This window comes from Dromaius novaehollandiae, chromosome 3 (genome assembly GCF_036370855.1).
Source record: "Dromaius novaehollandiae isolate bDroNov1 chromosome 3, bDroNov1.hap1, whole genome shotgun sequence".
In the NCBI taxonomy this organism is placed as follows: domain Eukaryota; kingdom Metazoa; phylum Chordata; class Aves; order Casuariiformes; family Dromaiidae; genus Dromaius; species Dromaius novaehollandiae.
Genome location: NC_088100.1, coordinates 57,787,589 through 57,801,993, shown reverse-complemented (window position 1 = coordinate 57,801,993; position 14,405 = coordinate 57,787,589). Strand labels below are relative to the sequence as shown.

Sequence of the window (14,405 nt, the reverse complement as noted above, 5' to 3'; positions counted from 1 at the left end):
CCACTGAATTAAGGGGCAATTGAAAAAATTTTACAGGGAATTCATAGTTCACTAAAAGTAAACAGAAATCATTAGTTTGTATTATATCAAACAATAATCGTTCTGCTATTTCTGCTGTTAAAAGAGCAGTTTCACAACTGAAAACCTTGCTCTTAACCATAATAATTTTAGTATAGAATCAGCCTAGTATTGAACTTGAAATTCTTCTCACATATTTAAGTAAATAACAACTTTGTTTTAATCAGTCACCAATCTGTGTTAAATAGAAACAGCTGATGTTATCACTGGAATAATTGTTAATTTCTGCAAAAATACTTATTAAAAAGAGATCTAAATTTAACTGCATGCTGCTAATTTTGAAGCTCAAACAAAGCCTGTTCTACAAGGGAAAAATAATATTTGTTTTAAAATGTTACAGCTCTTCCCTTTGCCTCTTAATAAGAATCACAAATACTGTTGTTTTCTTCTAAATATAATTTTTTGCAATGCCAGACAAATTCTAGTAGTCTTTAGCAGTTATACATTTCATTACATCTGAAAAAAACTTGCTTTTTTATCTGTATTTATTCATTCTTTTATTGCTGCTCTTTATTTACCTATTTCCCATTTTTCTGCTATTAATCCCTTTAGACTTAGCAGCTCTCTGGGAGCAGTTTGGCTTCCAACACTCAGTAGCTGTTGGCAAATCTTAAAATTTGTTAAACATGCTCATGGAAAGCAAGCAGTCTTGGTATGAAAACAAGGGAGGTTTTTGATGTAATTCTCTTTGGTAATTAAAAAAATTAATCTTTTATCATGGAAGGAGCTCTGGGCCATTCCTGCTAGCTTGTATTTCTGATGAACTATCGAGCTCATAGGAATTTTTGCCTCAATATCTCACATATGGTTTCATAAATTCTTTAAAGCAGGGAATTTTTTTTTTTTTTTTTTTGTATAATTGAAAAGTTCCTAAAGCATTATAGACACTTCTGAGGTTCATGATTTCATGATATTAGTGACGTCATTACAAGGAAATCCTGCCTGTGACTTCAGGGTTCATATGTGGTGAATGAGTGAAGTATTGTCTCCAGTCAGAGGGCTTTCTTTTAGTTTTCCTTGACACTGAGCACACCTCTCAAAATAGCTTTAAAATCAGTGACATTTTGGAATGCATATTTCTGGTAGGGATGCTAGTTATGCAAGTTGCCTCTTCTGGGATAAAGATATTTTGACAAAGTTGATTGTAGCCTACAACTATTAAAGATACAGAAATACTCGATTGATGAAAATTGCTCTCCTGGCTACTGTTGGCACAAAACAACATCTGCTAAGCTCTTTCTCATTTGTTTTCCAAACAGTTTATGATGGAATCAGAGGAAGAGTTATTTCAGAAAGCATGCATTTGATCTACTTTATGCCAGGTTACCAAGAATTTTGCTGAAAAAATGACAAAATATAACAGGAAAACATAAAGGCAGCCCAAACTCCATCTACTTCATTTATTTTTAACTCCAATTTATTGGAAATGGGAATCTCTGGCAAACTTCTGCTTTTGCCTTTATGTGAACTATTTTTTCCTGTTTCAGGTATATATTTTTTTTTTATCCCTGACCCTCTTCTGCTGTGGAGAAAAATACTGCATCCAGGTTACTTAAGTCATGCTGAAAAAGAACTAGGCAAATAGACAACCCCTACAATGCGAGCCACTTTTTACAAAGAGGCCATCTTTCAGACTGTCGCCCAGAAGAAGTGGTGATAATTTTGAAAATGCTCAGTGGAAGGGATGAAATCTTGAGCTTTTCAGAAAACTTGTCCCTTTTCTAAAGAAAACAAAAGAAAACCTTGTTTAGAGCCTTACTCTAAGCACTGGTTCTAAGTATCTAGACTTTATATTTATACAGATTGTTACAGTGACATTTATACCTTGCTGGTAAATGGTCTCTCAGCATCAGCCCAGCAGCTCACAGGTTCTATCTCAAAAATTTACAGGTGAATAACGCAATGTCCTGCTTGCCCTTCCATATACCAGTCTTCCATGTCTAGATGATGCTACTTCGCATTTTCCAACAGTTACTAGAGGTCTGTTCTGTCTCGGCAGGTTCTTCTAAACAAACACCCACTCACAGAAATATTTTAGGGCTACTGAATGTGTTAATAGCTGGAATAGTATCCATAATGATAGTTTTTATTTTTACACAGCAGCCTCAAGGATGGCTGGTTTCTTCATCAGAAGATCCACTTATTGTGTACCACTGCCACATGATTTTGGTGACTCTACATGCACCTGATCTTTTCAGAAAGCTATATTGCACTTCTAGCTTGCTGTCCTATATCCTGAAAATATTTTTTGATTGTCATTCCATCCATATTCCAATTTTCAAGAACTGAACAAACCAAAGTTGCTTTAGTTTAGACTAAAAATGGTAAATGTGCTTTGGAGAAAACAAGAGCTCTTAAGAATTATTTTTACTTTTATCATACTTTTATCATTTTTACAACTTTTAAGAAGCTAAAAATACATTTTGGATTGCATATGGGACCTGGTTCCTGATGTCTTTTTTCATACCTTTTTTCTTTTCATATTAAAATAGGTCTATTCTTCAAGATGTTGAACATTTGAGCTAGATTTTTAAAATGACTGCGATATTAATTTGCTCATGCTGGCAGGTCTCAATGCCCAAATTCACCTAGGCATACAGGTCTCTAGTATATTGCTGATTTAAATAGCTTTGTTGATCTGAGTCTGAGTGACATGGATGTAAAAAATTGAGATCTACAATCAGGAATTTAGGAACTTTGCTCCACTTTGACTTTTTATATTCTCAATGACACCAATGCAAACTTAGGTACTTGAGTAGAAATGTAGTATTTACATTCTTTTATCTGTGGATCCAGTTTGTCATCCTTTCAATCTAGACTTGACCTTCAGCAAAACAAGGTACTGGTGGTAAACTGAAGTGCAGAAGTGCGATACATTACCATCTTCATGAAACTTACCCACAGACACAGGCTCACCTTGCAGTATCCTGGGATAAACAAGAGCAAGTTGCAGTGGAGTGGTTGATGCGTGTGAGCTTGTACCTCCTGCTCATTGCTAAACAGTTCATTGGTTCCCAAAACAAGGGTCTTAATTTACTGCCATTGTGATGTGCTGTGTTCCACCCAACAGACATGGTGCTGAAAATATGTCCTTCTTTGACAAGCTGAAATAACAAGCTGAGCAGATTTTGTATGCTGATAACTCTGTAGTTGCAAAGACGTTTCTTTGCTCAATATATCAGCTATTTGAAGTGAAGTAATTTTCACTGTCCAGTTTACCTCCTGCCATTTATGCTGATTGCTTACTCTTTGCACTTCTTTTAAACTAGGCAGTGACAGTGAAGCATGTTTTCTCAATGCCACATTTTTTGTGTCTCAAACACCTCAAGGGAATACCTTTTTAAATTAAAAGCAAATATTTTCATTTGGCATAATGACTATAAAAGTTTGATTCTACAGAAGTGCAGCATTGGTAGTACCATTTACAGCTAAACACCTAAAATATGTTTACATATTTTCAAAACTGTTGTCCTGAATAATTTAATTAGATGAGAAAATATGTGTGTCATTCTAAATGCATTCAGTGATCCTTAGGAAATCTTGTACGTTCCCAAGCCTACTATGTAAACTGTCAGAAATTATAAAACGATACCCCTATCTGTGTAAGTTCTCTAAGAGAGTAAAATCTGAAGAGGTTCCTTTCCTGCACATCCTCTTTTTAGGTCATTTAATCCCTAGTGTGGAGCCAGGAACAAATAGTCTCTCTGTCCCTTGTCTCCCAGGCTCTACAAATCAATGTAGGGAGCAGGTAAACTAAAGCTTGTGAATAGTCAATTGGATGTATTGAGACATCCTGACTTGAGTTGTTACATCTACTTCTCTCTGTCATCAGTTAAGGTCTAGCAGCCCTGCTGCATAAGTGGTCTGAATCGTTCTTCTCTCTTATACTCAGAAGTCACAGTCATCACAAAGACCAAACTAGGTGTCTGTAATATATAGTCTGCCTGTGGCATGTTATCTTCACTGAGACTAAATACATGCTTAAGGTTAAGAATACATTGAAGTATTTTGCTGTGTCAGGGATGCAGAGTGGAGGCTTCTGCTGGTGCAAACAGAAATCCCCACTTGTGCGAGGAACCCTCGAGTGGCTGTGCAAAGTAGAGAGCTGCTTGCCTTGGTCTCTCTCTGCACGGTTATAAGATATGCACTGCAATTTAGCCTCATTTGCTTTTGAGATCAAGAAAAAGAAATACTGTTATTCATTTATTGAAAGAAGAAAGCTTCCATGTTTGCTTTACTTCTTTTCTTTTTAAGATAGGTCAACAATATTTATTATGTGGTCATATATCAGAATAAAAAAACACTATCTCATAGTTGCAAGGCTTTGAAATCATTTGCTTCAAAGTAATCTCTAAGCATTTAATTACTTTTAAAAGGCTTTGTCTATTGGAGCAACACTTCCAACTCAAAATCTTTCTTAAACCTTATCTTTATTTTGCAGCAGCACTTGAAAAAAAGGAAGAAAAAACAATGAAGGCAGCAGAGCAAGGTAAAAAAGAAAACAAAGCATGTTGGCACCATTTCTGTTAAAAAGACAATGGCACAGAGAGGAAAACCTCAGATGCAGACAGCTGGATGAGAACAACCTTTAAATCCATTTCTCAGTATCTGCCAGAGCTCTGCACTGTTTACTAGAGCAAGAGAGAATTTCCCTCAGGAACCTGGCTTTGTCCCAGTTCCACTAACCTACAACCCCCACAAAAAGCTTAAAGTGAACAAACCACTCACTTCAAGTTCCTGTTCTGGGACCTTCGTGTTCCACAAATCCAGTGAGAGTTTTCCTACCCCTGTTAGCCTGGACAGGGCTCAGCCTTTACTTTTGAGTTTTAAAGAATGAGTTGCAAGGAGGCACAGCTGCCCCAAACTCAGCAGAGCTGCTTTTCTTACACCAGGTAAAATCTTAGCCCCCATGCAGGTCCACTGCAGTTTGCAAAAGCTTAGAGGGCTAATGGAGAGCAGAACTTGTAGACGTTTGTAAAGGAAGCGTTAGGATTGATATGGATGAGGTGTGAATGGGAAAGTTTGGGTGTGGAGGCACCAGAAGAAGGAGGCGTACAAGAATGGCAGGTGTTGATGGCACACAGATCAGCAGGTCACTGTCTGCATACAGCTTCCCTGGCCATGCAGAGTGGGAAAATCAAGGCTAGGCTACAAGAACAGGCAGTCTGCACTGCTTGTAACAGGGGTTGAAACAGAAACTGGAGCTATTAAGAGATGACGGTGAGAAGATAGAGGAAAATTTTGGAGTCTTAAGACATGTAGATAAAGAAATGAAGGAAGTGAAAAAAGCCCAGAGGCCAGACAGGACAGAGCGGGGAAAAGGTCATATCACTTTCAGCTCCTAAAGTGTATGAAAAGACACAGAGCACACCGTCATAAGGTTGCAAAAGTAAGAAATACCTAGGATGTATGTTGGGGACTTGATAGCCATCACTCCTTGTCCTCTGTGACTTTGGTCACTTGAGCTATTATCCCTTTCCTTTCTCTTGTTTCTCAGCTTCAGTTTTACTCAGCAATACTCACGCCTGTGCAAGCACCCTGCAGCAGCTGTCAACTGCTTGCTAGTTATTGCAGAAAATGTTAGAACTAGGAAGACCTTGCCCTAGATTTCAGGCTTTGTCAGTCTGGGTGTCTCTATACTATGTCCCATTGCTGTGCAAGTGCTCCCCAGCCACCTCCACAGTTTTCCCTCTGTTTGGCCATCTCATACAGCAAAGACATGGTGTTTGCATGGTGTTGCTGGTCTTTTAAAAAGTGCCACCATTAGATGGGGGTTTATGTGCAAAGTATTTTACCTGTGCTGTAAACAGCATGGGTTGTGCAGTATAAACCACTGGTTGGTTTATGTGGTTGGTACTGAGCAGAGTTTTTTAAACCATTAGTTTAAATTCCATCCCAGCGAAACTGGAACAGGGACAAAGTATTTCCAGAGACAGCAGCAGCAGCTCTGTCTCCCCATGCCAGCAGCCATTTAGTTTCTGCAAGTCAAAAGAATAACAACAACATGTAGTATCTATCTGCAACAACTACTGCAGCTTCTTCCAAGGGCTGGCAGCAGCTCAGTTCCTCTGGTGCAGAGAAGTGAACATGAACACTTTAAGACAGTACTTACCATTGCTTCTTATCCCTGTGCTCTATACATACTGAGCTGCTACCAATCCACTCATCATTTAAAGAAAAATGAGCCAAATTCAGGCAGTTATTTGAGTATTAGCATATATTTATGTTTCTCATAGAAGAGTAAAAAAGCAAGGTGATGGAAGCAGCTCTGACTGAAGAGAAAACTGTACCTCATTCACTCCTCCCTGGTGTCTGAAAGCTCTAGGGAAAAGTGAGAACTCCTTTCCTTAATCAGAAAAGTATGAATTTAAAATGAGAGGGATTTTCTGAGCCTGTAAGACTGAGAAATGACATCACTTGTTATGTTGTCTATCATACTCCAGGATACACAATAAAAAGAAGAGGGAATCTCAAATGGTCAAAATTAGGATTTGTGCTTTAAGAAAAACATTATACACAGTGAGACTTGCAGTAAAATTTGGAGTGTTGGCAGCCCTCTTTGTTTAGAAGTCATGACACGGGTTCATTGCTTCAAGCATTTATTGTTTAGTGACACTGTTGTGGTTTTGACATCAAATGCCAAATTTCTAGAAACAGACTAAAAGGTTTTAGTAATGTTTATGTCCACTGATCTCCTATTAGTGATAAAACAAAGTTACACATGCCATTTCCATCTGCTGGAAGCAGAGCAAGAAGGCAAAAGGCAGGGAACTGTCAGAAGTGTCTGGAGAATGGGCAGTGCTTTAACTCTTTACCCTATTTGTTTGAAAAATGACATGAACAAGTGTCAGGATGTTGCCAGGGAGTTAGTGCCTGTTATTGTAAAGCATCTGTGAATTGATACTTAAAAGAAATGAGGAACAGGCAAAGAGATCTTCCTGTGACATCTGACATTACTAAAAAAGAAGGTAATTATCATCAGTTAAATCAGATTATGTGAGATTGGTTTTTTTGGTTGCATGTCTGCAAGTTATTAGGTGGGAACCATAAACTTTTTTCACATACACTCTCAAGCAACAATTGAGTTAAGCTATATTTAGGCATTTAGGGGCCACATCTCTTTAAATACATTTTCATTAGCTGCTTGTTATTACAAATCATTTCCTACATGAAGGTATATCCTAATGTAATGAAGGCAGGAATTTTAAAAAGTTTTTCTCTTTTGTCTTTTCTCTTTTTCCCTTTCTCTTTCTTTTCTTTTCCTTCCCTTTTCCCTTTCTTTTCCTTTCTTTTTCTCAGATAAACCAAAGATGAAACAAACAAGTAAGCTATACCTTTAGGTGCTGCTTCTCCCTATAACTGATAAAACAATGTCAGATTTGTAAATGGATAATGGATAATGTATATATATATATAATAATGTATAATGTATGTACTATGTATAAAAGCTACTGCTGTTACTGGGATTTGCAGAGTATGGTTAATTAGATAGAAAGGATACAACAAAGCTAGTAACAGTAATAATGGATAAATAGAGAAATTCAAATCTATTTAAGGCAAAGGAGTTTGTCCCATTACTTTATACTCTTCTTTGACAAGCGTAAAAGCCATGTACTAAAAATCTATTTGTAAAAGTTAGTGTTTATTATTTTACACACAAAATTCTTCTCCCCAAATCTGTTAGCCTCACTAGAAGTCTTAGCTATGTAGCCTGGTGGCAATACAAGTTTGACACTGAGAGTCACTACTGAGCAAGTAACAGAAGTTTCTTGTCATAGTATTTGTGCAACAAGATGTCATTTTGCCATAATTATAATAGACTAACAGTCCTCAGTAAGTTCAGTCCTACAGAATATCCAGTGCTTATTTACAGCTTAAGTTCCTATTTACAAGTTATTCCTGGGTCATTCTTTAAATTCTTCAGCAGCATCTGTGTCATATGCCATGTCACCCTGAAGGTTAAATTTTCTCCTGGAGATGACACCAGTCTCTGCAGCATCTTCCCAATGGTTTCCTGGTTTAGGGATCACTTGAGACTTCAAGCTTTGTCAGTAATGACTTAAGCTTGTAGTTTGGAATTGTTTAATTTTCTTTTTTTTTTTCAAAATGTATCATTGAGGTAACAGCTTCTGAAACAATCTAGGTAGCTGTAGTCTTTACAATGGAGGTGCACATCGCCTTGAAGTTTTCATGGGCAGGCTCCTGAACATAAAGGGTTTATATTGTACAGTAGCTAATTTGTTATGCCAATGATACAATAGCATGTCTTTATCAATGTTACTTGAATTAATCACAAAACCTTATTTGAATTGGGCTTCAGAAAAAAACACTTGAAAAAAGATCCTATCTCTTCCAGTCTCCTCTCTTTTGCACAGAGCATAGTACAGAATATGGAATCCCTCCTGGGAATCTTCTGTAGCACAAAAGGACAGTTTTTTCAGCCTTCCCATTGGATTTCATTTCTATTAGCATTGATTTGTGTTATTAATATTTAAATATTGGTGAATTGTTTCTTTTCTGCCTTTGAGAATGAGTGACAATCATAAACTGGTGAGTATGAAATCTGAAAGTAGAAGCAGGAGGGCAGAGGTTCTTCTGAAGCAGGTATTTGGAATATGCTGAGGATGGAAGAAGACACCTTTATTACAATAAAGTTAGACTTTCAACTTTGTTCAACAAAATCCATCCCCCATCTTTTTCCTTTAAAAATGGTATTGTTTGAAAGGATCTTCTTTTTAGAAGTAGAATGTAGAAGGAGAAATATAATGAAATGTTCAGATCTTGAAGTCTGCCCCATTGCAACAGGAGTTTCACTGTCACCAGTAAATGCAGTTTTTCCACATGATGATTTTGTTTGCCGTTAATAAAATCTCATTGTATCCGAATCACTTGAATGCATACCTACACATACTCTGTTCATCTTACACAGAGTCCAATACTAAATCATGAACAAGAAGGTTTTTTGATACGATGATAAATTACTATTGGATACATTCCACACTTTTGTAACAAGGCTGACAATTTGTGAATTGTGTGTGCTTCCAGGCTGTAAGCAATAGCTACTGAAACTAGCCACTTTTACAATTGCCAGTTTCAGATTTATCTGCTAACCACAGTACAGCTACAGAGTCTTGACATCTTATCCTATGTACAAAACCTAAGTGGGTTTTCTAATAGAGTGGGTCTTCTAATAGAATTCTTTAAGATCTTCTGGCACCAAATTGCTGCTGAGTTTCTCAGTAGAAAGATTTTTTTTTTCCTACAGATCTGGTGGAGAACATTTCTTTTTTTTTTCAAGACAATGTCATTTAATTAGTATTTCTAACCAGAGTAACCAGTAGCCAGGTGGTTAAAATTCTCATTTAACATGTGGGAATTCAAAATTCAATGCTCTGTTCTTTCTGACTAGCCTGTTCTGGGACAATATCTTTGGTAATTTTCTGTGGGCATGACATTTTGGAGGTCTTGGTTTCATCAGTCTAGAAGCATGATCTCACAAGCTATATGAAACAATTCTTGTTTTCTTTCTGGTCCAAATTATTTCTCATGCTTTTTCCAGGGGACCACCTTTCATCTTAAGGATCCATTAAGATTGGTGTGGCCTAACTATCTTCACCGTTTGTGTGTTGGCAAAATAAAAACAACTTTTGGTCCTCATATTTGTCACTTTTGTGGTGTTCTCTCAATTCAATAGTCATCTAGCTCTTTACAAAGGAATAGTTCCAGTTAACAGATGCTCGGATTTGCTCAGCAAGAATGGACAATTGTCTGATAAAGGAAGCAGGCCACAGCCAACTCTAGTGAGTCTAAATTGGCAAAGGTTCAGTTTTGTCCTTTCTGGTTAAGAGAGTTGAAACAATGTCCTTGTCCCATGGCAAGTTTCTACTGAAGCTTGTAAATTTTATAAGTTTCATAATTAAATCAAAAAAAGGCATTTAGTGGACTGAACTCTCTGAACTGAAATGTGTGTTTTGTACAACTCTTCTGATTACTCTGCTTATCACCTTCTTACATTCTTTTAGTGTGTAGTTATAGTCTCTAATATGGTCTAGATGCTTCATTATCTCTTAAAATTTAAATTTATAGTTTCACTTGGTTATTGCTTTTGACTAGCACCTTATTACTGTGAATGCTTCTTTACAGATCCTGGAAAAGAGAAAGAACTTAAATCTCCAGCTGCCACAAAAGACAAAGGTAACACTGCAGAACATAATTGCATAAAACCCAAAGATATATGTCCAAGGAGAAAAAGTCTTGCAATATATTGGCCTTTCTGCTTTTTAACCATACCTTAGGAATTTAAGAGCATAATAATGTATCAGTAAATATATGATAAAGCTTAATTAGTATTACCTGAATTGGAATTGCAAATAGAGCTTTGGTAATGTGGAATATCTGTAGGAAAACTTATATAAGTCCAAACTCAGAATTTAGGACTACTCATTAACATTTACTATCACACACTGCGAAGTGAAATGAGTGTTGACTATTCTTATTACAGTTAAGTTGTACAGTTAAGCATCACAGTTAAGAAATGTTTGTGGTTTTACTGGTTAGCATGCTAAAATACATCAAAACCAATGCTTTGCACTGCACATTAAATTGGTATCGTGGCATAGTTAGAAACCACCAAATATTCAATCAATCATCATCCCAGAGTTATTAGACGACAACCTTTCATCCCTCTAACTTGAAGATTAATAGATTACTTTTTACAGAGCACACTAAAGAAAGAGAGGGAAAGAATTCTACGGCTTTAAAAGATAGAGGTAAGTATATGCAATAAAATATAATACTGTTTTAAAACCACAGAAAGTAGAATGAAGATATTCCTTTTAAAATAATCATTAGAGATCCTGTCTGTATGTATAAAATATGATCTCAATATTTAACTGGTTGAACTATTACACAGGATTTATAACAAGAAATAACGGAATAACAAAAAAGTGGAATATTTTGAGCCAATAAATGTTCAGAAGCCACAAAATTAGTTAAACAAATACCATAAAGTCACTTTGAGTTACAGTTAAAAACCTTCTCTTCTGCACAATACAAAGTGTTAAATAGGAGCCAATTAGCAAGGTAGGAATGGAATGCTTGCATAAATCTGTGGACATAACATGAATAAAGTAAAGCAGTAGCATATATGTGGGTAACATGCCTTCTGGGCTCTGTAAAAGCTCTAGTTTCATCCTCAGCCTCACAGTTTCATCCAGTCAGCCATCTGAGACATGAAAGTTTGTCTGAATCTTTCTTTTCTTCCTTATTTTTATCAAACAGTTCTAATGTCTTTTCTTTTTTTTTTTTTCAATTTGGTCAGAGTAGACAGCTAGCTCTGCTGAATTTCCTTTTGTCCATTATTTTGCAGAGTGCTCTTTACCCATCTTATTGCTTCCTTCCTTCCAAGAGGTAGCTATATTTAAAAGGTCAAGTGATTTATGGATAATTGTTATTTGAGATGTGCTACAGGATAAAAACATCTACCACAAATGCAAGTATATTAACATATTTATTCTAAATTATCATCATTATATACTATTTAAAACAAAGAACTGAATAAAGAGTTCAGTTGTAGCACAGAGAAAGGGAAATAAAAAATGTAGAGTAAAAAAGGAATGATTTAATCACTAGACATATTCTCAAACTCCTCGAAACCATGCTTACTCACCCACTCTTGTTTAATTGGGCAATCATCAGTTAATCACTTTGTACATAAATTAAAATTAAATTATAATTAAATAATTACTCTGCAAACACTTTGGTTTTGCATTGTTCTTCTATGTGTGTTATACTCTTAATGCACACATGCCCCATTCACATGAGATTAGTTATTTGGACCAGAATTGTATATCAAAACCCTTCTGGGGCCTTGCAGCCCTCTCCACAGACTGCCTATGTTTCAAAAACTGTAATTTCCTCATGTGGTTGTTCTGTAAAATAATAAGGGGTCTTCTGATCTGCTTGGAGCAGAAATGCTTAGCCTGCTGCTCCTTTCAAAGGGTTACTGAAAAAAAGACTGGGAGGACCTTTTTTCATCTTTGGCAAGAGTTTCCTTAGAGTCAATGGAATCTGCCAGCCCTGAACAATCTTCTGTGACATGTCCTTCCTCCCCGAGTGCTCCTATGACTCTGCTTTTAGCTTCTGGGCTCGCTCGCTTTCAAGAGGTCAGCGACTTCAGTCACCAAGTTATTAACTGTTACTTCTAACCTGGCAGAGGAGGCTAGACCTTCTCCACCCAGTCTTCAGAGAGGAGTAGGCAGGAATTTATTTTAAACACTAAGCTCAGGCTTCTTTTATATCAGGTTTCCTACATTTTAGGAAAACAAGGCAAAAGTCTCTGTAAAAATGGCAATGTATTACTCATGTAATACAAGGTTATATATGCCCAATGCATTACCGCTACTAATAGCCAAGGTCTTGACCTACTACTCGATGTTGAATATAGCAGTAAAGGTCCAGCTGGCTCCCGAGTGGCTGCAGCAACATTGATGTCCAGCCCCATTGAACCTGTCCCCTTGGCTCCTGAGAGCAGTCACTGATGCAGCCATCACTGTTTCCCATAACAGACATCAGACTTCACAGTTAAGTGTCTGAGAATGTGGGTGTTGATTAGCTAGCTGCAAATAGCTGAATAGCTCTGTTCAAAATATATTGGCAGCAAAAAACCTATAAGAAGAACATTCATAGATATAGGGAATAAATTCTTAGAAATATTGGTGCATTTCTAAACTATGCACTTTTCCCACTGCTTTCTGGATTATTCAGCTATATAAACATATATTCAGCACTATAAACCCCTCATCTTACATGCCATATTTGCCCAAACTATGGTTTCTAAATTAATCAAACCTTAGTTGTGTGCCACTCTTTCCCCTGCCCATTGCCAGTTCAAGGCTTCTCAGTGGGCCTCAGTAACGCTTAACCAGGTCTTCTTTTCACTCTTAGCAACTTACTGTCTTACAATCTGCTTCTTAAATTGTGGCTTTTTTGTCACTTAAAATATAATGAAGGACAGGGGAAAGTAAGTATTTTAAGATTGCGTACAAATCCTAATTATGTGTCTTGGGAGTTTGTTACTATTCCTGTAAAACCGAATAAATGAACTTTTTTCGATGAGGTGTTAAAAACTTGTAATGATTTCCCTGGCAACTTTTACAATAAAAGAAGCATTATCATACCTCATTCTGATTGAAGAATGGGCTAAGTTTGGATGAACAAGGGAAATATTACCTGGACCAAAAACCCTATCATAAAACAGGCTGTCTTTCCTGAACTGCTGCACAGTGTTTTTATTTAAAGTGAAGACAGGAAAAATAAATCCCTGAATTTGGCAGGATCACTAGGACACTCTATAGATCATAATCTCACAATGCTACCATATCTATTTTATGAGGTGAATAAAATTTCTTCAGTCTTAAAGTCTGGTTTTATTGGCAGCAATTAAGGAGAACACTGGAAGAATACACCTTCTTCTATTGTCTTGTGATACAGGGCATCTCAAGACATCTGAATGAGCTTTTTAGCTCTTCCCTGAAGTAAAGAAATCCATTTACAATAATTAATGTAAAAGCAGATTTTACATTGTCATGAGCATATTCAAATAATGGGAGGCCAAAGAAACCCTGTGGGATAATGTGCCATGCAGTCTTTTTGGTAGTTGTCTTAGCCAACTAGTCAGGGTAGAAACTCATTCATCCAGAGTTTCTAACTCTCATGGTAGACCATACATATCTCCTAATTGATTTTTTTTTTCCAAGAAAGCCACTAGCATTACACTATGCTGAGTTATTAAACTGACAACATGTGTGCTGTACAGATAACATAAATTCACTCTGACTCTGCATTGCATGATTTATTTTCCAAATGAATACCCCTTTTTCCCTCTTGTTTGCTTTTGCTGTGTATGGGGATATCTTTGCATTTTTTTCATATGTCACTTATATGTGGAGAATAGGTCTATTTATTTTTATGCCTCTACACAGAGTGGTAGGGGAAATAATTCAGTAGTATATATTTCTTTCTTGCCATACACATAATAGCACATTGTCATTAAGTAAAATAAATGCGCTGATTTGCACTTGTTATGCAATGCATCTGCTTCCTTTAAAGTAAATATAAAATAAAATAACATCTTGCTTGTAGTATCTTTTTTATCTTTACAATGCACACTTTTTTCTTTAAAAGTAGAAAATTATGTTGTGACAGTCACCCACGTGGAAATGAAATCACCCACAGATCTTAAACAGAAGGGACTGAAAAGCACTGACTTTTCAGTTAATATTGCTTCCTATTTCTGCCTCCTGATTTGTTGTTGCCATTTCATGAAG

General features: G+C 36.5%; 1 protein-coding gene across 1 annotated transcript in view; it reads left to right on the top strand.

Annotated features, from left to right (window-relative positions):
• TRDN (triadin) overlaps positions 1–14,405 on the top strand; it is a 232,219-nt gene that overhangs the window by 151,313 nt on the left and 66,501 nt on the right. The window contains exons 21-24 of the mRNA XM_064508938.1: positions 4,520–4,567; positions 7,378–7,401; positions 10,222–10,272; positions 10,797–10,847. Of these exons, the coding sequence (XP_064365008.1) occupies positions 4,520–4,567; positions 7,378–7,401; positions 10,222–10,272; positions 10,797–10,847 (174 nt within the window). The remainder of the gene's footprint in view (positions 1–4,519; positions 4,568–7,377; positions 7,402–10,221; positions 10,273–10,796; positions 10,848–14,405) is intronic.